The 25,154-nt window shown below is 41.7% G+C and overlaps 1 protein-coding gene across 1 annotated transcript in view; it reads left to right on the forward strand.

The window, feature by feature from the left end:
* aig1 (androgen-induced 1 (H. sapiens)) overlaps window positions 1-25,154 on the forward strand; it is a 70,530-nt gene that overhangs the window by 21,295 nt on the left and 24,081 nt on the right. The window contains exon 3 of the mRNA XM_060907560.1: window positions 9,576-9,677. Coding sequence (XP_060763543.1) covers window positions 9,576-9,677 — 102 coding nt within the window. The remainder of the gene's footprint in view (window positions 1-9,575; window positions 9,678-25,154) is intronic.

Consider the following 25,154-nt stretch of genomic DNA (forward strand, 5'->3'; position numbering starts at 1 on the left):
AGCCAACTGGACCTCCATCCAAAAACAAGACCTCATCAAGGAAAATGTTCAAAAGATGTTGAGGGATGGTGTGATCGAGCCATCCTTGTCCTCAGGTGTTCCTGTGGTTTTGTACCAAACCCCAATGGTTCCTTTCACTTTTGTGTGGACTAGTGGTGTAAACCACAAGACTCTCTTTGACACCTACCCCATGCCCCTAGTTCATGAGATACTGATTTGTTGAGTCGTTACTGGCAAGTGGCTATAGATGCAATAGGCAAGCAGTCATCATGCTGCAGGACTTATACTAGTTCAAGGTTATGCGCCTTGTCCTTAAGATCAGTCGTCTATGGCTCTACCAGTGGTGGTTCTAGCTTGTATGGCACCCTGGGTGAACCCCCACTTCATGGTGACATGATATCATTGATATGACATGCAAATGAGCAAGAGGAAATGAGTCATTGGGCAAATGTCACAGTTCCGATTGTTTTTAGATAAGGCTGCCCATGTCACCCATACCTATATCTTGTTCCATGCTGGCTCAGCCTAGGCATTATGTACAGTAACTTTCCTAGTCCAGATGGATACTAATGATGTTGGGTTTGGAGCTGTAATCACTCAACAGATTTGGACCATGAGTTGGTCTAGTAGTTAGCGTGTCCGCCTCTCGACCGGGAGATTGTGAATTCTATTCGCAGTTGGGTCATATCAAAGACTGTCATAAAAATGGCATCTATTGCCATCTGGTGAGGCATGCCACAATACAGATGTGAGTAGGGAGTCAGCCCCCCATTATAACCTTAGCTATGTAATAGGGGAGAGGCCAAGGGATACTGAAATGGAGATTGGTGCCACTTGATGTGCCTTGTGGCATGAGAAGGACTTTGAGTTTTTGATTCACTCAACAGATAGAAGGGGAGGAGAAAGTAGTAGGTCATAATGCTGGGGCATTGAGAGGAGCTTCTTTCACCTCTGGGAAAGAATGCTTGGTGATGGACTGGGCAGTGGAAAAGTGATGACATTATTTGGAGAGCACTATGTTTGACATCTATCCTGACCGTGTGCTCTTATCTGGGCCTTTATCTCCCCCAAGACAGGCTGACTCAGTGGACTCCAGGCTTTTGACTTTTGACTGCATTACAACAAACACAGAGTTTCAGGAGAAGCAACTTCCCACATCAGGTTCATTAATGAGAACAAAGTTTACTCTTTATGACCATCTATCTCTTACTTGGAATAATCTGCACAAACATACCTGCATACACTGTACATGTAACCTGTACATGTAACACTGACTTGCCTTACAGTGCCTACTGCTGTCTTTTCTTATTTTAGTTGCACTGTCCGCTGTTGCCCATTATACTTCTGATGATGTTTTAGTGTACTAAGAATCATGTCTTGTGGTACATGACTATCTGTATATTAAACAGCCTTTTTGTACTGCTGTCTATAGATCTTGTTCAGTCTGACTTCCATGATTGTTTGTCATTGTCATAGTAAGTTTTGGCCGGGCACCGCCCGAACTGATAATAACATCATCAGTTTTTCTTTGGCTAATCATACACAAGGTACACCACCACTCTTGCCGGAGCAGTTTGGGGTAAGGTGCCTTGCTCAAGGGCACTTCAGCCAGTCCTGTTGGTCCAGGGAATCGAACCAGCAATCTTTTGGTCCCAAGGCTGCTTCTCTAACCTTTAGGCTTCCCCTGCAGTAAACATACTGTGTATACTTCCTTGTAGATGACATAAAAATTGAAACTTAAACTACATCCTCCAAAATATTTGACTGCATATGTCAGGGTCCTATTTGTGACCTTATCCTATTTCCTTGGCATTTACTGTAAACATGCTTGATTGACTGCACACAAAAATCTCCCACCTTAGTGTATGTGTGTCCTTTAGTGCCCCCACCGCTGCCTCCCCTCACCTTCCTGGACTTCCTGTGATGGCTATGGAGCATGGTTTGAACTGGGAAGTGAAGCCAATGCTGACTCTATTGCTAAAAAGGTCCAGCAGATAATGTACTTCCTGGATCAACTTAACACTGGAACCACTGGCCCAGCTGTACACAATCACCACTGACTCTGACCTCACCACATACCAATATTTTATTAGATCTGACACAAGTCATAGACCTGTTTGTGTCCAGACCCAGGAAGCAAGAATAATTAATTGCTGAACCCTCACATCCAGGCCACCACATATTTGAACTTCTTCTCACGACTTGGTACTTCAGATACATGTGCATCAAAACTTCTAGAAACTTCTAGACAACCTTATTTCCTCATGCAGTAAGACAGCATAACACAAGGGTACTCCATATCTATAAACAAGAAAATAAGCAGGAGTCAAAACTGGGAAGTCTAACTAGTAATACAAGCACTAAGAAACAAGGAAACACAGGTGAATGTGGCTCAGAAATATCCATAACAATGATGAGACTTTGCATTGAGATTAAGACACAGGAGGGTGTAAACACAATCTAATCAAGGGCAGAATAGATAACAGGTAAGTACAGTATACACCACATGAAAGGACAGGGGCAGGTACAAGAATAAAATCATAAAAGGCACGTCCGTGTAAACAAAAGGTCATATGTTTTTGAATTATCAAACAAAACATCAAGGGTGTGTGCCATGCTAGGTAATGTGTCACACGCAGACCGGAGGAATTCATGACAAAGGTCTGGCACATAACCACCAAAAAAAAAACCATGTGACACTTGCCACTATTCCTTAGCATGAGGACCTGGTACAAGGCTCAGCTTACTTCCTGGACATAAGTAGTTCAGATGATAATGTCAGGAAACATTGTTAGGTTAAAAGATTTATGGGTAATTTGCAACATGCTAAATAATGTGTCCAATAATCTGAAAGGTCACTTTCTTGACATGGACATTTACACACATAATGTTACAAACTGGTTGTTGGATATCCAATACAATTATATTAATTAAAATAAAGCAGTATATACTGTATTTATGTAATTGTAAAACAATCACATATTGTGCTTCCTAAATAGTAGTAGTAGTAGTAGTAGTGTTCACGGGTGGCATGGTGGTGTAGTGGTTAGCACTGTTGCCTTGCAGCAAGAAGGTTCTGGGTTTGAGCCCAGTGGCTGATGGGGGCCTTTCAGTTTGCATGTTCTCCCTGTGTCTGTGTGGGTTGATGCTACAAGCCTAATGAAAGACCTATTATTGTTAAGTGGCAGTTAAAAAAAAACAGAAAACAAGCAGACCAATCAACTAGCTGTATATAAGCACACTACATGGGCACAAGTTGGACAAGTTAAAATTGGGTTGGGGTCAATATCTCAAAAACTGTGAGTGAAGAAAGGGTCAGAAAATTGAGTGAATAATAATCAATACAAGGGCGGCATGGTGGTGTAGTGGTTAGCGCTGTCGCCTCACAGCAAGAAGGTCCTGGGTTTGAGCCCCGGGGCCGGCGAGGGCCTTTCTGTGTGGAGTTTGCATGTTCTCCCCGTGTCCGCGTGGGTTTCCTCCGGGTGCTCCGGTTTCCCCCACAGTCCAAAGACATGCAGGTTAGGTTAACTGGTGACTCTAAATTGACCGTAGGTGTGAATGTGAGTGTGAATGGTTGTCTGTGTCTATGTGTCAGCCCTGTGATGACCTGGCGACTTGTCCAGGGTGTACCCTGCCTTTCGCCCGTAGTCAGCTGGGATAGGCTCCAGCTTGCCTGCGACCCTGTAGAAGGATAAAGCGGCTAGAGATAATGAGATGAGATGAGAATAATCAATACATCCATTTTCTGTAACCGTTTATCCTGTGCAGGGTCACGGGCAAGCTGGAGCCTATCCCAGCTGACTATGGGTGAGAGGCAGTGTACACCCTGGACAAGTCGCCAGATCATCACAGGGCTGACACATAGAGACGAACAACCATTCACATTCACACCTATGGTCAATTTAGAGCCCCCAGTTAGCCTAACCTGCATGTTTTTGGACTGTGGGGGAAACCGGAGCACCTGGAGGAAACCCACGCGGACACGGGGAGAACATGCAAACTCCACACAGAAAGGCCCTCGTCGGGCTCGAACGCAGAACCTTCTTGCTGTGACGCAACAGTGTTAACCACTATACCACTGTCCTGCCCCAAACCCGGAACCTTTTTGCTGAAACAAGAGTCTATTTTTAATTTACTGTTGCAGAACAGCTGGCTGCTGCTAATTCCACACATTACGGTATGCAGCGGCCAACCAATGCTGCTGTCGCAATCACATTCGCATTTTCTCACAGAACTGGTGGGAAGCCATGGCCTAATGGTTAAAGAAGCAGCCTTAGGACCAAAATGTTGCTGGTTTGATTCCCTGGACCAGCAGGAATGCCTGAATTGTCCTTGAGCAAGGCACCTAACCCCAGGCTGCTCTGGGTACGTTGTGCATTGCTCTGGATAAGAGTATCTGCTAAATGCCTGTAATGTAATAAAATACATCACTTATAATGTGTTTTATTTACTTATTTATTTATGGAGGTATACCTCCTTTTTGTGAAAGCTTTAATGCAGGTAGACTTGAACCTAAATGGTTATTCTAGTGATTAACCATTGAAAAATGTTCAATTTATTATGTTGTATCAATTAAATATTTGTATATACTGCATCTCAAAACTTTCAGACATTTTTTTAATGGATTTTAAAGCATTCCCATTTTGACACAGGTGTTTAACTGTGCCTAGCTATGCAAATTCTTGAAAAAAAAAACTTTGACAACATACTATGGAGAGATCAATTAATTTGACTGTGGTACATGATGAAGGATATCCCACATATATCTGACTTCATTAATGTTCATGTAATGTAATTCCTTCTCTAAGCGTGTGCTGAGGCTCTCGTACTCTTATTTTGACATTGTTTGTTGAATCTTTTTGGTCTTGTCTCCACCCCTTGTTTTGTCTTTGGTTGATTTTCCCATTGTGTTTCCATTGTTTCCATCTGTTTTCAGTTTAGGTCCTGATTAGTCGTCTTATTTATACCCTTCCTTTTGTGTGTGTGTTTATCTTTGTAAAGTCTTATCTTGCCCTCATGTTCATTAAGCCTGAGTGTTATTGCGGTGGTTCTTATTCTCAGTCCTTTTTTTTTTATTCCATATTTTATTTTCTTTATTTATTTTAAATTTCTGCCTCTTTGTGTGTGTTTTTATTTATTTTATTTTGCATTTACCTGGTGTATTTCTGCCTACCATGTGGCTGAAAGGAATCATGTTCTGATATGTAGTACAGAGCCTTTAAGGAACAGTTAAGGCTGCCATTTTTGCAACAAATGTTTCCTATTAATATCCAGAACTTTTTAGAGGAAATGTTGAATGACTAGATTGGGTGAGCATCCAAATGTTTTTAAAATGTAGTGCATAGATAGGACAATTTTTCTTACTACGGTGGCCATCAAGTGGATTGTATAAGTATTTTTGGAGGTTGTTCCACACTGGAGCTGTAGATGGCCTTGCTGGGTGAGCAACATGGCCTTATTGAGCGCTGTGGTTTTTTGCAAAGGGCCCTGGTAATGTGAAGGGTGTTTATGCAGGGGCAAAATCCAAATAAACCACCTACCTGGATAGTCCACACCTCAGGAAGCTGGCCATTCTTGAATTACTGAAAGTAGCCACATCAATGGCCCGTATTCACCAAACCTCTCTTTTCAACATGGTCCTGTTTATTTATTCGTCACCAGATTATTCCTGGAAACTGAAATGACCAATTCAAACAGGATCCTGTCATGACCTTAAACGAGGTTTGTTAATGCAAACGATGGAATTTGGGAGCAGTTAAAACCACAGGGATCAAAGGTATTACAGAGGAGGGAGAACGGGAGTTTCTTGCTCACGTGGTCTAATGCTTGTCTAGAGCCAAGGACCTCAAACATCCAAGGTGCACAGTAGTAATGAGCTTGCGGTTTCTCCCCCCAGTTCATTTGATTTCTAGAATTTTGAGCCTATATGTAGAGTAAGTGTCCTGTAAATCTTTAGAGCTTAAGATTTAACATGAAAATGTGACCCTTAGAGCTCAGATCCCAAGCATCTGCTTCTTGATAGGATTGGCATAGTTTTGTGCTGAACACTTGTTACAGTAAATTAGGTCTTTATGATGCTCAGTACTTGACATTTCTAGCTACCTGAAAGCTGTCAGGAGGTGGGTTGGCTGCTTCACATACTGGGAAGCTCAGAGAAAGAAAAGGCCTACCTGAATTGTGGAGAGAACTTTTGTTCAAGATGTATTTGGTTTTTCTTTTCTTTCACTCTTCAGTATATGACTTGGATATGACAACATAAATCTGGGTCGGTACATGTTTATTCTTTTGCCATAAGAGTCCTCCAGGGCCCTGTACTACAAAGCGGGTTTTCTGGCTTACCAGGGTAACTTCGAGAGTAACTTGATCACGTGCAGCGTAACTTCCCGATTAACCCATACTACGAAAGTTGGCTATGTTCAAACCGAGGTATGCTGCCATGGCAACTTACGCTGCATCTCAAACCTGCTCGTCTCAGGTTATGTTCTTGGTTAACCCGAGGTTTCCGATTAACCACACCCTTTTTAAACACCACCTCTCCACCCATATTTCCTCTAGAGACAATGCCAGCGTACCTGGATGACCCGTGCGATATCGGAGCGCAGATTAGAGATGGGATTTATGGCTCTTTGATGGGATCCGCATCTTTGTGATCCGTTCTTTGAAAAGAGCCGTTCAAAAGACTGCCTCATTTGGCTCTTTTTAAATATTTATTCAGTTTTAAGAAGACAGCGTCTAAAGAAGCCAGATCCCTCTGCTTAGACAGTGACATCAATATTTCTGGACATACCTTTTATATAAAGCAACCTAGACTTACATTATTGTAACCCCTAAACGCTCATAAATAACCATTAAAAAACAATGAGGGCTTCAATGAATGTCCATGCAGAACGGCTTTTCTGTAAAAAAAAAAAAAAGAACCCACTCAAGAACATAGTTACCAAGAACGCAAGAATATTTTATAAAAAAACACTTGTTTTACAAAAATATTTAAGTCTGAGATACAAAATAGATGCAACTACAATAAATATAACACAAGAACTAGTTATCACACAAGAACATTTTAATAGAAAAAGAACTTTCTATATTAAAAATATTGAAATTGTAACAAAAATAGATACAACTAAACAGTCAGATAAATAGATAAAGTTATAACAAGAACACAAGATTATTTTAATAGGAAAAAACAAACTATTAATGCAAAAAATATATGATTATTAGAAAAATAGATACAACTAGACAAACAGATAAATAAATAAAATACACAAAAATAGAACAAACAAAATGACGATAGAATAAATTAAATGAACGTCCGTGCAAAGTAGTTTCCCCACAATATTATCATTAATATCACACAACTACATTATAAACTATATACAAAACAATTTGAACTATTAGGCAAACAGATAAAACTTGAATAAATAAAAGGCAAATGAATGCTTGCTTGCACGCGCGCACACACCATTATGAATGATGTTTTTATATTTCATTTTCACCTGTTGCCAGGTGCGTTTGGCACTGCTGTTGCCTCTGAAATGTTCACAGGACATACACCAACTTAGTCAAAGGGACTGAACAGTCAGTCATCCTAATTCATGTGACTCTGTGCACATATCAGCTTAAGTAGGCTACTCCATGAATTCACCATACCAAATTTTATTCAGGATTTTTCGGACATTAAACAAGCTATATGACTGGGGCCACGTCGAAGGACCGTTTTCTGTGACTTGTGATTGATCATGAAGCTTTCTCTCATCCTATACTTCTGTTCTGGAACATATAGAAGGGAGAATGTACTTGCGCATTTACCCGATCGGCAATTCGTTGCCAACATGCTTGCCGCTCCTTACTGGCAGCCGCTGTGTTAGATTTTGCTCTTAATGTTGTTTTGAACTCCTCGTAGCTTTGCATTATGACAGCGCATTCTTCCTCTGTGAAGTACGGCGACCGTGCCATTGTGAACAGTGGTGATTTGCGCTGATAACCTCCCCTTTAACGTGAACGCGCATTAACCCTGATTAAGTTAAACCAGGTTCAACAAATCAACTTCATAACTGGCGTCGTAGTACCGTTTAACCCCAAACAAGATAACCAGGTTTTGTCAACCCCGGTTTAGCGGGGGAACCCTGGGTTACTTGTGGGTAGGTTAACCTCCGTTCGTAGTACAGGGCCCAGAAGTACCCCAAACTGACTCCATAACATCTAGTCGGTTATCGCTACCTTCACAACAGCAAGGGTTATTTATTACATTACAGGCATTTAGTAGACACTCTTATCCAGAGCAATGTACAGCATACCCAGAGCAGCCTGGGGAACAGTTGGGGGTTAGGTGCCTCGCTCAGGAGCATTTCAACCATTCCTGTTGGTCCAGGGAATCAAACCGGTGACTTTTTGATCCCAAAGCTGCTTCTCTAATCATTAGGCCATTACCTTCCCAGTCTAAAGAAACCCCCTCTAGATACCCCAGCAACTATTGACTAGTAATACATCCATCCATTTCCTGTATGGCTTATCCATCAGGGTCATGGGGGAAGCTGGAGCACCCAGAGGAAACTCATGCAGGCATGACGAGAACATGCGCACGGTTGGCCGTAAGGTTTGAACCAAGAACCTTCTTGCTGTGAGGTTACAGTGCCAACCATTGCACCACTATGCCATCCCTGGTAATAATGGCACGTTCACATCTACTGTATAAGCTGAGTTTATTGCTATTGGTTCATTTGCTATTAGGTTTGGATCGTTTTCTCAGTGGGTGGCATGGTGGTGTAGTGGTTAGCACTGTTGCCTCACAACAAGAAGATTCTTGGTTTGAGCCCAGTGGCTGATGGGGGGGCCTTTCTGTGTGGAGTTTGCATGTTCTCCCCATGTCCCCGTGGGTTTCCTCTGGGTGCTCCGGTTTCCCCCACAGTCCAAAGACATGCAGGTTAGGTTAACTGGTGACTCTAAATTGACCGTAGGTGTGAGTGTGAATGGTTGGTTGTCTCTTCATCAGCCCTGCGATGATCTGATGACTTGTCCAGGGTGTACCCCACCTCTCGCCCATAGTCAGCTGGGATAGGCTCCAGCTTGCCCGCAACCCTGCATAGGATAAGTGATTACAGATGATGGATGGATTAATATTTTCTCAGTGCAATCAAACTGCTTTAGAGTTTAATTAGAGCTGATTGATTTGAGCTCAGAGAGGTGGTCTCAGAGTGGCTTGCTCAAACCACACCGAAGAGGAAATGGCACCAGCGTTTGATTTAAATGGATGAAACACTGCATATATGTGATTATTATTATTATTATTATTATGTCATACTTCATGCTTAAAATAAATGTATTACCTCCTAGTTCTCCAAAGAGTTTATCTGAAATTTGTATATTTGTACTCCCAGATAATTTTTTTAAATCTTAAGTAGACTCTTAAGACTTATTTTAAGAGTAAATCTCAAATGCTTTCTACATTCTGACCCTGATTCCAAGTCTAAATATTATGACGTTTTATGATTAAGCTGGAGCACATTAAGTACTATAGTCAGAAGGTTGCATAAAGATTACAGATACATTATTTTCTCCTCAATCCCTTTGTTTTTCAGTTTGTGGTGACCATGTTCTGGAGCCTGTACCTCTATGACAGAGATTTGGTATACCCAAGACTCCTAGATAACTTCATACCTCAGTGGCTAAACCATGGAATGGTAAGTAACAACCAGTCATAATTAGTCATACTAGTGATATTGTAATAATCGGAAAGGCCTACAGTAGAATGTCCTTGGAGTCTCATCGGAGTTAAAAGCACACCATGTTCCCTTAAATGCCTCAGGCTGCGCTGACGTTCGATGTGAAAATGGTATGGTGAAGTTGTGCAACTACTGATTTCAATCAGGTGGAACAAAGTCCCACAAACTGCTTCAAAGAATATCAGATTTTATGATAGGTGCAGGAAGTGTGATAAATGTGATCAGTATTGTTTCTCTGCTGAACCACTGTCGTTCCAACACGATTAAACAAGTCATTATGAATCATAGAAAGGAATTTTAAACAATTGCTGTGAGCAATTGAAAACGATTGTGCATGAATAAGCTTAAAAGTGAGTAGAAAGCTGTTCCTGACAAACTACAGTGCAATAAAACACACTGAATATTCAGGGAGGAGTGTGTCTCAGTCGTTTACTCAGTGGCACAATTACAAAACCGTGAAGAATTTAATAGGCCTGGAAGATGACAAGAAACTTTTTAGGACGGATGTTCGAGTATAGTTAAACTGCACAAGCCCGCATAAAACACTTCAGAAAAGATTGTTGTCTCAGATGAATATTTGCTGCATTTGTAAGGATGTTACAGTAGTCATTTGTGTGGTGTGTGTGTATATATATATCCATCCATCCATTATCTGTAGCCGCTTATCCTGTCCAGGGTCGCAGGCAAGCTGGAGCCTATCCCAGCTGACTATGGGTGAGAGGCGGGGTACACCCTGGACAAGTCACCAGGTCATCACAGGGCTGACACATAGACACAGACAACCATTCACATTCACACCTACGGTCAATTTAGAGCCACCAATTAGCCTAGCCTGCATGTCTTTGGACTGTGGGGGAAATCCACGCAGACACGGGGAGAACATGCAAACTCCACACAGAAAGACCGTCATTGGCCACTGGGTTCAAACCCAGGACCTTCTTGCTGTGAGGTGACCGTGCTAACCACTACACTGCCGTGCCACCTCATATAAATATATAAGTAATATGCACTTGCAACAGGTCCTTAAAATAAATAAATAAATAAATAATAATAATCACAAACATCTCTAAGACTGGGACCAATTTGTGATATTCAAAATGTCTAGCTTAGCCAGCTTGAGCATGTGATGGTTGTGGGAGTATTACACCATTGTAAATATTTTGCTGCATTCCATGGTACCTCGTGTGTTTGTTTACCCATGCTTCCACAGCAACAGTCCTCTGCTTCTCCTTGCAACTAGTGAGCAAGTTTTGTTACTGTGAAGAACGCAGCTGTAATTTAAGACGAGCTGTCTTCGCAGTTCAGTCTGCCTGTTGTATTTTTATCACTTAGGCAAATCTGCTTACCTACAGCAGAGCAATTATAACCATTTTACACCTTATGTCCAAGGATAGAAACCAAACTCAACTTTGGAAGAGTGCAAGGTGTTGATTAATAAAAACTGTTGGAATGTTCTGTAGACCAGAAGTGATAAAATGACTCATACTTTTGAAACCATTCATTTGGATGGATGGATTTAAATGGAAGATTTTTGGAAGCATGACGAGGTCCAGACTGTGCATTGGTCAGGGGGTATCACATTAAAGTTTTTGAACCTTTTAGAATTTTGGGTAATGGAAATGGGTATGGTTATACAGGAAGTGCTAAAAATACAAGGGACATACTTGACCAGCAATATAGTACACTGTCAAAAATAGGGGTACAGTAGGAGTCCATTTCTGTCCCCAAGGTACAATCTACAGTAATGTACCCCCTGGGGCTCATTATTGGTCCTTAAGGTAACTGCGTACCTTTTTAGGGACAAAAAGGTACATATATGTTCCCAAGCAGTATCTAATACCTTGTCCACACTAGGGATTTTGTACCGATACGAAACTACTTTCGTACCGCAACACCTGTCCACACTAGCAACTATACTGGTACTGTAGTGGTATAACTGTATCGGTACAAAACCCACAAATGTATGGGTTTCGTACCAGTACAGTATCGGTACTGTAGCGCTTCGCTGTAGTGTAGACAGATGAAGCGGTTCTGTATCGATACAAATATAATGCGCATGCGCAATGAACCATTCCTACAACCCCGATTCCAAAAAAGTTGGGACAAAGTCCAAATTGTAAATAAAAATGGAATGCAATAATTTACAAATCTCAAAAACTGATACTGTATTCACAATAGAGCATAGACAACATATCAAATGTCGAAAGTGAGACATTTTGAAATTTCATGCTAAATATTGGCTCATTTGAAATTTCATGACAGCAACACATCTCAAAAAAGTTGGGACAGGGGCAATAAGAGGCTGGAAAAGTTAAAGGTACAAAAAAGGAACAGCTGGAGGACCAAATTGCAACTCATTAGGTCAATTGGCAATAGGTCATTAACATGACTGGGTATAAAAAGAGCATCTTGGAGTGGCAGCGGCTCTCAGAAGTAAAGATGGGAAGAGGATCACCAATCCCCCTAATTCTGCACCGACAAATAGTGGAGCAATATGAAAGGAGTTCGACAGTGTAAAATTGCAAAGAGTTTGAACATATCATTCACAGTGCATAATATCATCAAAAGATTCAGAGAATCTGGAAGAATCTCTGTGCGTAAGGGTCAAGGCCAGAAAACCATACTGGGTGCCTGTGATCTTCGGGCCCTTAGACGGCACTGCATCACATACAGGCATGCTTCTGTATTGGAAATCACAAAATGGGCTCAGGAATAATTTCCAGAGAACATTATCTGTGAACACAATTCACCGTGCCATCCGCCATTGCCAGGTCAAACTCTACAGTTCAAAGAAGAAGCCGTATCTAAACATGATCCAGAAGCACAGACATCTTCTCTGGGCCAAGGCTCATTTAAAATGGACTGTGGCAAAGTGGAAAACTGTCCTGTGGTCAGACGAATCAAAATTTGAAGTTCTTTATGGAAATCAGGGACGCCGTGTCATTCGGACTAAAGAGGAGAAGGACGACCCAAGCTGTTATCAGCGCTCAGTTCAGAAGCCTGCATCTCTGATGGTATGGGGTTGCATTAGTGCGTGTGGCATGGGCAGCTTACACATCTGGAAAGACACCATCAATGGTGAAAGGTATATCCAGGTTCTAGAGCAACATATGCTCCCATCCAGACGACGTCTCTTTCAGGGAAGACCTTGCATTTTCCAACATGACAATGCCAAACCACATACTGCATCAATTACAGCATCATGGCTGCGTAGAAGAAGGGTCCAGGTACTGAACTGGCCAGCCTGCAGTCCAGATCTTTCATCCATAGAAAACATTTGGCGCATCATAAAACGGAAGATAGCGACAAAAAAGACCTAAGACAGTTGAGCAACTAGAATCCTACATTAGACAAGAATGGGTTAACATTCCTATCCCTAAACTTGAGCAACTTGTCTCCTCAGTCCCCAGACGTTTACAGACTGTTGTAAAGAGAAAAGGGGATGTCTCACAGTGGTAAACATGGCCTTGTCCCAACTTTTTTGAGATGTGCTGTTGTCATGAAATTTAAAACTCACCTAATTTTTCTCTTTAAATGATACATTTTCTCAGTTTAAACATTTGATATGTCATCTATGTTCTATTCTGAATAAAATATGGAATTTTGAAACTTCCACATCATTGCATTCCATTTTTATTTACAATTTGTACTTTGTCCCAACTTTTTTGGAATCGGGGTTGTACTTCTTCCGGGTTATTCATACAATAGTGAAGAACGGAGCTTCGTTTTCTTTGTTTCTTTCTCAACTGCCTCGCGCGTTTTATACGATTCGACTGAATAAATGACCACCAGAAATACAGATTGTACATTGACAACAAAAAGCACACACACGTTGTTTCATCCGCCATATTCTCGGAAGGAAGTTACTCGGTAACCACGGAAACATTTCGCGCACGCGCATTTCAACTACCGTGAAAGAAAACCGCAAACATTTCTCGCTAGTGTGGACAGATGCACTAAACTGTACCGGTATACTTTGTATCGATACAGTTATACCACTATCGTACCGGTATATATGTGAACACAGCTTAAAGGGTACAAATAAGTACCACAGGGGTCTTTCCACGTCAATTCAACCGGGGCCCGCGCACTTGGGTCTCAAAAAATTCTGAAAAAAATCACCAGATGTACCCATGTTACCTAGGAGAAACACTGTAAATTTATTTGAATGTAAGATGTATACTTTCCATGTTACAGCCAGTTTTACTGGGGGAGGGGGGTCAATTTTGTTCAAACTCTTTTTTTTTTTTGTCAAAGTTCACAAGCCCATAGCTCAAGAACTAAACCATGTAGGAGGCTCAAATTTTGCATGCTGGTACATAAATAGGAATAGTATGTAGCAAAACTGTCATTTTGGGTCTGGATGATCCTGCATGGTCATAGCACTCCCTCAAAGATGATCAAAATTTTATTGGAGTTTTTGGCTGTGCTCTGTTTGGGCCTTCAGAAGACGTATTTTTACCCAACATAGGCTCTTGATTTTTTTTCCCTTATTGAGATAAGTAGAAACACTCTCAAAAAAAGCAATAGACAGAAAGGAAACTCTATCAGTGTTTGAACAGAAGACCTCACAAGTCTGACAAATCATTTTGGATGTCATTTTCAGAGCACCGTAACATCTTGTGGGAATGTGCGCAGATTTTTTAAATATTTTTTTCTTTATTCTCAATATTGATATTGACCAATATCAATATTGAGAGTAACCACAGGTGCCCCTAAAATCACTGAATCATTGAAATTGCAAAGGATACCTCCACCCCTGAACAGGCACTCTCAGGTGATCGTGTCAGGGCAAAATTGGCCTTTGGTTATTTACTCTTTACATTAATGTTATAGAAAACGTATTGCTCTCAATGGTGCATTTTGCCCATGTTCAGGGTGGAAAATAAAAAAGAAAGATTTGAGTAAGACAAGCCAAATTGGTGTTTTTAAAAATAAGGGATCATGGAGAATAAAGAAAAAAATATTTTAAAAATCTGCGCACATTCCCACAAGGTGTTACGGTGCTCTGAAAATGACATCCAAAATGATTTGTCAGACTTGTGAGGTCTTCTGTTCAAACACTGATAGAGTTTCCTTTCTGTTTATTGCTGCTTTTTTTTTGAGAGTGTTTCTACTTATCTCAATAAGGGAAAAAAATCAAGAGCCTATGTTGGGTAAAAATATGTCTACTGAAGGCCTAAACAGAGCACAGCCAAAAACTCCAATAAAATTTTGATCATCTTTGAGGGAGTGCTATGACCATGCAGGATCATCCAGACCCAAAATGACAGTTTTGCTACATACTATTCCTATTTATGTACCAGCATGCAAAATTTGAGCCTCCTACATGGTTTCGTTCTTGAGCTATGGGCTTGTGAACTTTGACAAAAAAAAGAGTCTGAACAAAATTGACACCCCCCTCCCCCAGTAAAACTGGCTGTAACATGGAAAGTATACATCTTAAGGCCAATTTATGCTGACAACGCAGTCCTCGCAGATGGCGTCGCAGATGGCGTCTGTGTACCCCCCCCCCCCCCCTTCGCAGACGCTCTGCGCGCACCTCCCAAAAATTGTGACCACCGCAGAAGCCTCGCAGACAGCGTCGCAGACAAGAGGGCTCTGATTGGTCCACTCTACATCCGCTGTACACGCACTTCCGCTTCCCTACTTTCCCGGTTTGGTTTGTTTTCACGACCGGCATTTTTAAAAACATGAGCGAAGATGGAGCAGCACGAAGAGCGGTTGATCGAGGAAGTGAGGAAGTACGTACATCTATACGACTACAGTTCTAGTCATTATAAGTAACCAGAGGATAAACACTCCACTAACCACACCCACCAACTACTCCTAGCGATTTCGTGACTTCGCGCCCCCTTGCGTTGTGGCGGTGAATAACATCGCACACGCCTATTACTCCCCGCTCAACGATAAATTACAACTGTCTGCGAAAAGCTATCTGCGAAAGCCTTGTCGCAAGAGCATGCAGAGGCCCTAACATTCAAATAAATTTACAGTGTTTCTCCTAGGTAACATGGGTACATCTGGTGATTTTTTTTTTTCAGAACTTTTTGAGACCTAAGTGCGCGGGCCCCGGTTGAATTGACGTGGAATGACCCATAGAGGGTACTGCCCCAGTGACGAGCCGTGGTACCCCTAAAGGTACAATAATTTACTTTATTTTCTGAAAGTGTAGGTGCTTCCCTGGACATTTAATCAAGTAATTAGATCAACAGTCAGTCATTAATTAGTCGAATCAGGCTTGTAGTGCTCGAGTCGAGGACTCAGACTCGAGTCTGACTCGTGCCCTAATTTTAAGGACTCGTGACTTGGCTTGGATTTGAGCACTGATGACTCGGACTCATGCATTAACTGCATTTGGACTCGTAAATTGGAGACGAGGACTTGGATTTTTTTTTTTGTAACATGCCATAATAATTTGGCATAAGATTTATATCTACATTCATTTTTATACAAATTTCGTGCAAGAGAATGCACATTCATATGTCATGTTCAGGAACAAACTAACATGAATTGCGCTAAAATGCCTGGAGAGAACGTCCCTAGGATTGTCCACTTTGCTTATACGGTAGACTTCTTGTGCAGTGGGAAAAAATGCACTGCTATGTGTTCCATATGTAGAAGAACTATCAAGGGGACGACGGGGACAACCTCGAACTTCAATCGTCATTTGGCGAGACTCCACCCAGAGAAGTGAGTGACACGCTATGTTCATTGCTCTGTTGATAGTGGGCGGGGCTTGCTGAGCGATGAACTAGCTAGTGTTAACTCTCTCTCATGTTCATTGCCCTGTTGATAGTGGGCGGGGCTTGCTGAGCAATGAACAAGCTTTTTATCTGTAGCCTGTTAACTAAAATGGGGCAGTCAAGCAGTAACATTAGTCCAACACAGTAGCAGAGATACTTTCACATAAAGGCAGCAACAGCCACCGTCAAATGGTGCAGTTGAAGTCTTGTTCTCAGACTCGACTCGAAATTTTCTTTAATGACTTGGACTTGTCTCAGACTTGAACACTGGGGACTCGAGACTGGACTCGGACTCGAGGTTTAGTGACTCGACTACAACGTTGTTGTTGAGAATAGTTTGGCTTCTTGGAATATCAAATTAATAATTATATCATGGACAGCACGGTGGTATGATGGTTAGCACTGTCACCTCACAGCAAGAAGGTTCTGGGTTCCAGCCCGACGGGGGCCTTTCTGTATAGAAAGGGTGCTCTGGTTTCCCCCACAGTCCAAAGACATGCAGGTTAGGTTAACTGGCTGCTCTGAATTGTCCATAGGTATAAATGTGTGTGAATGGTTGAGAGGAGGAAACCTCGATAATAATCCAGTGGAAGGCAACGGAAAACCACTACTGTAATGTTCCCTAGAACTAGAACACTAAATTAAACAGAACACATGCCATGCTGCTGTATAGAATCGTTTGGTCAGAGCCCAGAGAAACATGAATGAACCTTCTCTTTGTGGCCACATGGTTGTGGTGATCAGCCTGACAGAGCGGTGAGATATCCTCACTTGTCTGTCCATCCAGAGTGACAATCAAACCAGAGAGAGGGAGGAGATGACAATGTCTCGGAGGTCCTAATGAGGGTGAACAAAAGGTTGGTGCATCCTTTTTTAAGGGCTTTCACCTGAATGCCATATCAAGCCACATCCTTCCAGTGACTGCACAAGTATAGTAATGAAAGGACGCCCCCTATCTGTGGATGCGTGGAACATTTGATAGTATTTGTTCCAGACACATCTGTTAATATTAACAAAACTGCTGTGCTGGACTGGATGAAAAATATCATGGAGAATGGTTTCCAAAATCATGAACGAGATTTTCCTTACTTAAAATATTAAATAATGCTGTCAAACTGAGCGATGCGTATTTGGTTGTCAGAGACGTCGTTTTTCACTATGGGGTTGGAAAAGTACAGTAAACGTAACCGCTTAAGCTTTTCAAAATGGCATGTTTAAGCCCTTATCGAGTGAATGGATTGAACTTTTAGCAATCAACAGCCACTGAACCACAATGTGCCCAGTCAATTCTGCTCCTGGCAAGAGCGTGTCAGGCCGTGATCATATTTAATTCATTAGGTTAGTTCACAGGAGCTTTAAATGACACAGGGCCCTGGAATGGAGCTCATTGTGTATATGGGGGCCTTTATGACTAATTACCTAAGGTAAACAACCTCTATATCTACATCAACCTTTAGTTGTGCAGCGAACTGGAAAGGGGGAGACAAAGGTGATCCGCCTTTCAGTAGTCTTTCCACCGGAGCAGCCCTCTTTGTCATCAACTATTTATGGAGCTCTTTGAGACTTTCAGTAGCCCCATACTCCACCTATTTATCCTTTCCCAGAGTGCAATTTGGTATTGATTACTTCCTAAGCTATTAATTCATCTTATCAGGTGAGCAAGTTGGAACTTAGCTAATTAACTGGTTTCATTTCCATCAGGTTTGTGTCGAATTGAGTAACTGATGGGAATTCTAGCTTGCCCACAGTACTATAGACGCGACGATTTCGACCCTAGCACTCGGTTCAGTGTAACCAAACACTCTAGGATTTTTGTACGAAGGCCTGCTACATAACAACCTAATAGCTTCCTTTGTGCCTGTGGTGATCTACATCCTTTTCCATGTGCCAGTAAAGAAAATTCACGCCGAGCAAGCTTCGTAGACCTGCTCTTAAATAGTTTCGAAAGGTTTTTTTGGCATCCCTTTAGAAAACCTTCCGTTGGACTTTGTGGACTGGTGTTTAGAGTGGAAAAAGCTGTACCTACAGGCCAATTTGGATGGGATGCTCTTCAGAAAATTGTCTCTAACTGTACATTCCTGCTGTGATTATTAGTATGCTTAGACTTGCACAAGTAAGCAACTTGCCATTTACAGTTACAAGGAGCCGTGTGAGAAGTGAAACAGTTCTGCAGCAGCAATTGAGACCTCCCTGTTCTCACTTTTATTCTGATTCTGCTGTTGTCTCAACAACGCACCACGTCTCAAGCGAGCATTAGTATTAATGTCGAACGCAGAAAATGATCATAGAAGAGAAGCACAGCAAAATGAAAAGTTGCCAGACTAAAAAAAAAAGGTTATATTCTTGGTTCTATCTAAATGAATAGATATTGAATGTCATAGGACAGTGACCTTACAGTCCTTGACCTGTCCTCTGCCTTTGACTCTGTGAATCACCAGATCCTTATTTGCACTCTTACCTACTTGGCAATGAGAAGTTGTGGCCTGAATCATACCACATAGCTTTAGTTTCATTACCTCACTGCTGGAGTCCCTCAGGAGTTCTTGGTCCATTCTTCTTAGTCTTCTTAGTTCTTGCTCTACGTTTATCACAAATCACAGGGCTGAGTGATCACATCTCATGGCTTCCCTTATCACTGATTTTGTTGACAACACAAAACATTACTTCTCTTTTCCTCCATCCACCTCCCACATTTCCCTGAAAAATAGCAGACTGCCTTTATGACCTCACTTCTCATTATCTGAAACTCCAGCTTGGCAAAATTGAAGTGATATTCCTACTGAAAAAACAACTCCCCTTCATCCCTTTATGACTTTATCACCATCAACACCCTCACAGTCCATCATACACACACGGCTAAGAATCTTGGTGTAATTCTAGCTGATGAGCTTAACTTTTGCGACGGCTGTCGGACCAGAGTCTAGTCTTGAGATATTTTTAAGTATTGATTTAGACTTATTAGTCTTTTCATAGATGAATACTATTGTCTTTGGTAATATTTATTTATTTATTTTTTCCTTCCAAAAGTTGTTCCATTTCGGATGAAATTTTAACCACTGGTAGCCACGGACAACAGAAGCTCACTGATCCAAGATGAGTGACTTTGACCTATCTTTCAAGGTCACAGAGCATATTTTATGTGGTTTTTGTTGAAAATGTCTCATCTCATCTCATTATCTCTAGCCGCTTTATCCTGTTCTACAGGGTCGCAGGCAAGCTGGAGCCTATCCCAGCTGACTACGGGCGAAAGGCGGGGTACACCCTGGACAAGTCGCCAGGTCATCACAGGGCCGACACATAGACACAGACAACCATTCACACTCATTCACACCTACGGTCAATTTAGAGTCACCAGTTAACCTAACCTGCATGTCTTTGGACTGTGGGGGAAACCGGAACACCCGGAGGAAACCCACGCGGACACGGGGAGAACATGCAAACTCCGCACAGAAAGGCCCTCGCCGGCCACGGGGCTCGAACCCGGACCTTCTTGCTGTGAGGCAACAGTGCTAACCACTACACCACCGTGCCGCCCTGTTGAAAATGTCAGTTCATTTATTACAGTATCTCCTAAAGATATAAGGATTTCCCCCTAGATTTTATTAAAAAACAAATGCTCATTTCCTGCAGAAAAAGCTTCGATGCCAGTCAAGTGGAAAGTGACGTGTTCTGGACTGCGGTCGAAAACAGTTTGTTTTCTAAATAGCCAAAATCATAACATGTTCAAAAAACACCAATGGTGCCAAAAGTTGTCATTTCCTCTGGACCAGTGCAGTTTCTTCTTTGGTAAATAAGTCTTTATCAGTTTTTGAAAAATTGAATTTAATGTATTGTGCGCGTTCGCAAAAATGGTCAGTATAGCCATTTCACCATGAAATATTGATTTTGGCTTGTAATATGCTCTGGTAAACTACCCCAAACATGTACCCATTCTACCAGAATGAACTGTCAGATTTGACCTTTGACCTGCTTTTAAAGGTCAAAAAGGTCATTTTCTGTTTGTCTGTGCTATGTTTTTAAAAATTATAAAAATAGTTTAATATTTACATACAATGACCTTTTTTTTTTTTTCTTTAGTGCATATTCTTCTATAGATTATTGTCAAATCGACTTACACTACCGTTCAAAAGTTTGGGGTCAGCCAGACAATTTTGTGTTTTCCATGAAAAGTCACACTTTTATTTCCCACCATAAGTTGTAAAATGAATAGAAAATATAGTCAAGACATTTTTCTGGCCATTTTGAGCATTTAATCGACCCCACAAATGTGATGCTCCAGAAACTCAATCTGCTCAAAGGAAGGTCAGTTTTATAGCTTCTCTAAAGAGCTCAACTGTTTTCAGCTGTGCTAACATGATTGTACAAGGGTTTTCTAATCATCCATTAGCCTTCTGAGGCAATGAGCAAACACATTGTACCATTAGAACCAGGGCTTTGAACCGGTTCAAGGAACGAAAACCAGGAACTTTTTCTATTTCGGAACAGAAACGCTTTTTAAAAATAATGGTAACCGGTTAATACTGGTTTTTATTTCGTTCCTCAAAGTTTCCGTAGCCTACAAATAAAGTCATTCTTCTCCTGCGCAAGTTTCTATGACCCGCTGGGGTTCACTTCCTGTGTGATGTTCGCTGACTGAATGGAGAGAGTGGGAGGGTGGACTACTATCACGTCTCCACATCTTAAATAAGAGGTAAATATTGCAGTCTATCGTTATTCAAAAACGTCAATTTCAAACACGATATCAATATATTTGTCCACATTAATGAGAGGCTCGCGAACATTAAATGACATTAACCTCTGTTAGCCTATCAATGCATAGGGCCTGACTAGCCTTTGGTAACACACTAAACGAATTATCTTTCATTTTTGGCACTTTTTCTGTTTGTGTAGATGGGAAGACATACTGAGAATCCAAATCGCCAACATTTGAAATAATTGTTTTGAATTATTTCTTGTCTTATTTAATGAAGGTTGTAATAAAATTAGCCTACATTTGGCTTAAGCTGGATGAGACAGAGACATAATTTTATAGCCATTTGTTAAACAGCTGACAGGGAACGTAATTAACCGTTCCGGGAACGAAATTTTTTTTGTTCTAACCGGTTCAGGAACGTCTATTTAATGGTGGAACCCAAAACCGGAAACGTTAAAATTCCGTTTCTGTTCGGAATGAACCAATAGGAAAAAAAATTCTGGTTCAAAGCCCTGATTAGAACATTGGAGTGATAGTTCCTGGAAATGGGCCTCTATACACCTATGGAGATATTGCACCAAAAACCAGACATTTGCAGCTAGAATAGTCATTTACCACATTAGCAATGTATAGAGTGGATTTCTGATTAGTTTAAAGTGATCTTCATTGAAAAGAACAGTGCTTTTCTTTCAAAAATAAGGACATTTCAAAGTGGCCCCAAACTTTTGAACGGTAGTGTATTTAATCAAAAGCTATATACAAAAATTCCCAAATGTGATGGTTATCGCTTAAAACTTTGCATTGGTGTTTATTCTACTTTTTGCCTAAAGTGTTACCTCTACATAAATTAAATGTAGTATTCACTATATCTAATTTACATATGCTCTTTCTATTTGTACTGTGAAATCACATGTTTCTCTAATATTTTCAGATCTAGGTCAAGATCAAAAGTCTGAAAAGCTATCAAAATAGACAATGTCATTTTCACCATGAAATAATGTTTCTGGCTGATAACATGCGATAGTAAACTACCCTAAATTCATACCCATTCTACCTGAATCAACTGTCAGATTTGATCTTTTACCTACTTTCCGAGGTCAGGTAGGTAATTTTCAGTTTTTAATGCACTAATTTCATCAGCTGTTTACATGTACAGATACTATAGGAAGTAAACACAATCTTGTAATGTTGTAATGGAAATTAATGGCAAACAGATGGAGTTTCTATAAAATGATACATAGCAAGACAGTTTGCTTTAAAAAGAGAACTGTATCAGATTTGGTTGTCAATATGTACAGTAAGAAGAGAAGTTGTAGTCAGGATTTTAAAAAGTGTAACTAGTAAATAGTGCAGTGAAAGTGTCAATTAGATGTAGTGTGAATGCATTGTAAGAAGAGTAACATTACAGAAGTGTGTGTCTGTGTTGGGGTAAATGTCTGTGGAGTGATTCGCCAGGTGAATGGTGCTTGGCAGGAGGCGATTCAGACCCTTCGACAGTTTTTAGGCGCTAGGTGAATGTTGTCTGGTGCGAGGCGATTCAAATCCTTCGACAGCTTTAGGCGCTAGGTGAATGTTGTGATGCGAATGGCACTTGGCGCAAGTTGATTCAGTCCTTTGACAGCTTTAGGCGCTAGGTGAATGTCAACTGGCGTGAGGCAGTTCAAATCCTTCAACAGCTTTAGGTGCAAGGTGAATGTCAACTGGCGTGAGGCAGTTCAAATCCTTCAACAGCTTTAGGTGCTAGGTGAATGTAACGAGGCGAATGGCGCTTGGCATGAGGTCATTTGACAGCTTTAGGCACTGGGTGAATGTCGTTTGGTGCGAGGCGATTCAAATCCTTTGACAGCTTTAGGCGCTAGGTGAACATTGTGAGGTGAATGGCGCTTGACACGAGGTGATTCAGTCCTTCGACAGCTTTAGGTGCTAGGTGAATGTCACGAGGCGAATGGCACTTGACGCGAGGTGATTCAGTCCTTTGACAGCTTTAGGCGCTAGGTGAACATTGTGAGGCGAATGGCACTTGGCGCGAGGTGAATCAGTCCTTTGATAGCTTAAGGTGCTAGGTGAATGTTGTGAGGCAAATGGCGCTTGGCCCGAGGCGATTCAGTCCTTCGACAGCTTTAGGCGCTAGGTGAATGTTGCTTGGCATGAGGCAATTCAAATCCTTCGACAGCTGTAGGTGCTAGGTGAATGTTGCGAGGCAAGTGGCGTGAGGCGATTCAGTCCTTCGACAGCTTTAGGCGCTAGGTGAATGTTGCGAGGCAAATGGCGTTTGGCGATTTAGTCCTTTGACAGCTTTAGGCGCTAGGTGAATGTTGCTTGGTGTGAGGCAATTCAAATCCTTCGACAGTTTTAGGTGCTAGGTGAATGTTGCGAGGCAAACGGCGCTTGGCCCGAGGCGATTCAGTCCTTCGACAGCTTTAGGCGCTAGGTGAATGTTGCTTGGCGTGAGGCAATTCAAATCCTTCGACAGCTTTAGGCGCTAGGTGAATGTTGCGAGGCAAATGGCGTTTGGCGTGAGGCGATTCAGTCCTTTGACAGCTTTAGGCGCTAGGTGAATGTTGTTTGGTGCAAGGTGATTCAAATCCTTCAACAGCTTTAGGTGTGAAGTGAATGTTGATTGGTGCAAGGTGATACAAATCCTTTGACAGCTTTAGGCGCTAGGTGAACATTGTGAGGCGAATGGCACTTGGCGCGAGGTGATTCAGTCCTTTGATAGCTTAAGGTGCTAGGTGAATGTTGCGAGGCGAATGGCACTTGGCCCGAGGTGATTCAATCCCTCGACAGCTTTAGCCGCTAGATGGATGTCACGAGGCGAATGGCACTTGACGCGAGGTGATTCAGTCCTTCGACAGCTTTAGGAGCTAGGTGAATGTCAGCTGGTGTGAGGCAGTTCAAATCCTTTGACAGCTTTTGGCGCTAGGTGAACGTCACGAGGTGAATGGGGCTTGGCAATTCAGTCCTTTGACAGCTTTAGGCGCTAGGTGAACGTCGCTTGGTGTGAGGCAATTCAAATCCTTCAACAGTTTTAGGTGCTAGGTGAATGTTGCGAGGCAAATGGCACTTGGCCCGAGGCGATTCAGTCCTTCGACAGCTTTAGGCGCTAGGTGAATGTTGCTTGGCGTGAGGCAGTTCAAATCCTTCGACAGCTTTAGGCGCTAGGTGAATGTCGATTGGCACAAGGCGATTCAAATCCTTTGACAGCTTTAGGTGCTAGGTGAATGTCAATTGGTGTGAGGCAATTCAAATCCTTTGACAGCTTTAGATGCTAGGTGAATGTCGTGAAGCGAATGGCGCTTGGCGTGAGGCAGTTGTCGCTCGGCACGAAGCAAATGGTGCGAGGCTGTTAACGTTAACATTGTCAGCTTGCATTCGAAATAGATGAAGACTCGAAATTATCAGTGGCAATTTCAGATTTGTAGTTGCAGTTTGTACTTGGACTCTTGATCCTGGGTATTAGTCTCATTAAATATGCTCTTGGTCTCAACTGAGAGTTTGCAAAAGTAATGATTATATTGTCTTTTCTTTTCACATGCACAAAGTTTGACAAAAAGTAATTCCTTCTTCTAAAGCAGCCTAATTATTGTGTGTTTATTCCTTCCACAAAGGTCTTCAAACAATGTCTAGGATACTTTCTGCATAAATACCTTGAACATGACCATTTTTACACACATCTTGAAGTGTTCAGACTTCAGTCATAACTCTAAATTTCAACTATTCAGATACTGTTCAGAATTAGTTACACAAGAGTTACGTAGTGTTTATACCGTGGATGTTCAAAGTCCGGCCCAAGGATCAAATGTGTCCCGCAGACAGATGTTATGTTAGTTAGAACGTGTGGTCAGTGGCTCGCCAGCCAACATCTTACAATTTTCCCTTTAACTTGATGGTGGCAGCAGACTGCGTTAACATTGATAGCTCAATTCCAAAAGCTTTTTTTACTCTGCCTACACCTGCAAATTAATTTACTGAATGATTATTTCGTCATGGCTGCAG

Source organism: Neoarius graeffei, chromosome 2 (assembly GCF_027579695.1).
Source record: "Neoarius graeffei isolate fNeoGra1 chromosome 2, fNeoGra1.pri, whole genome shotgun sequence".
Classification (NCBI taxonomy): domain Eukaryota; kingdom Metazoa; phylum Chordata; class Actinopteri; order Siluriformes; family Ariidae; genus Neoarius; species Neoarius graeffei.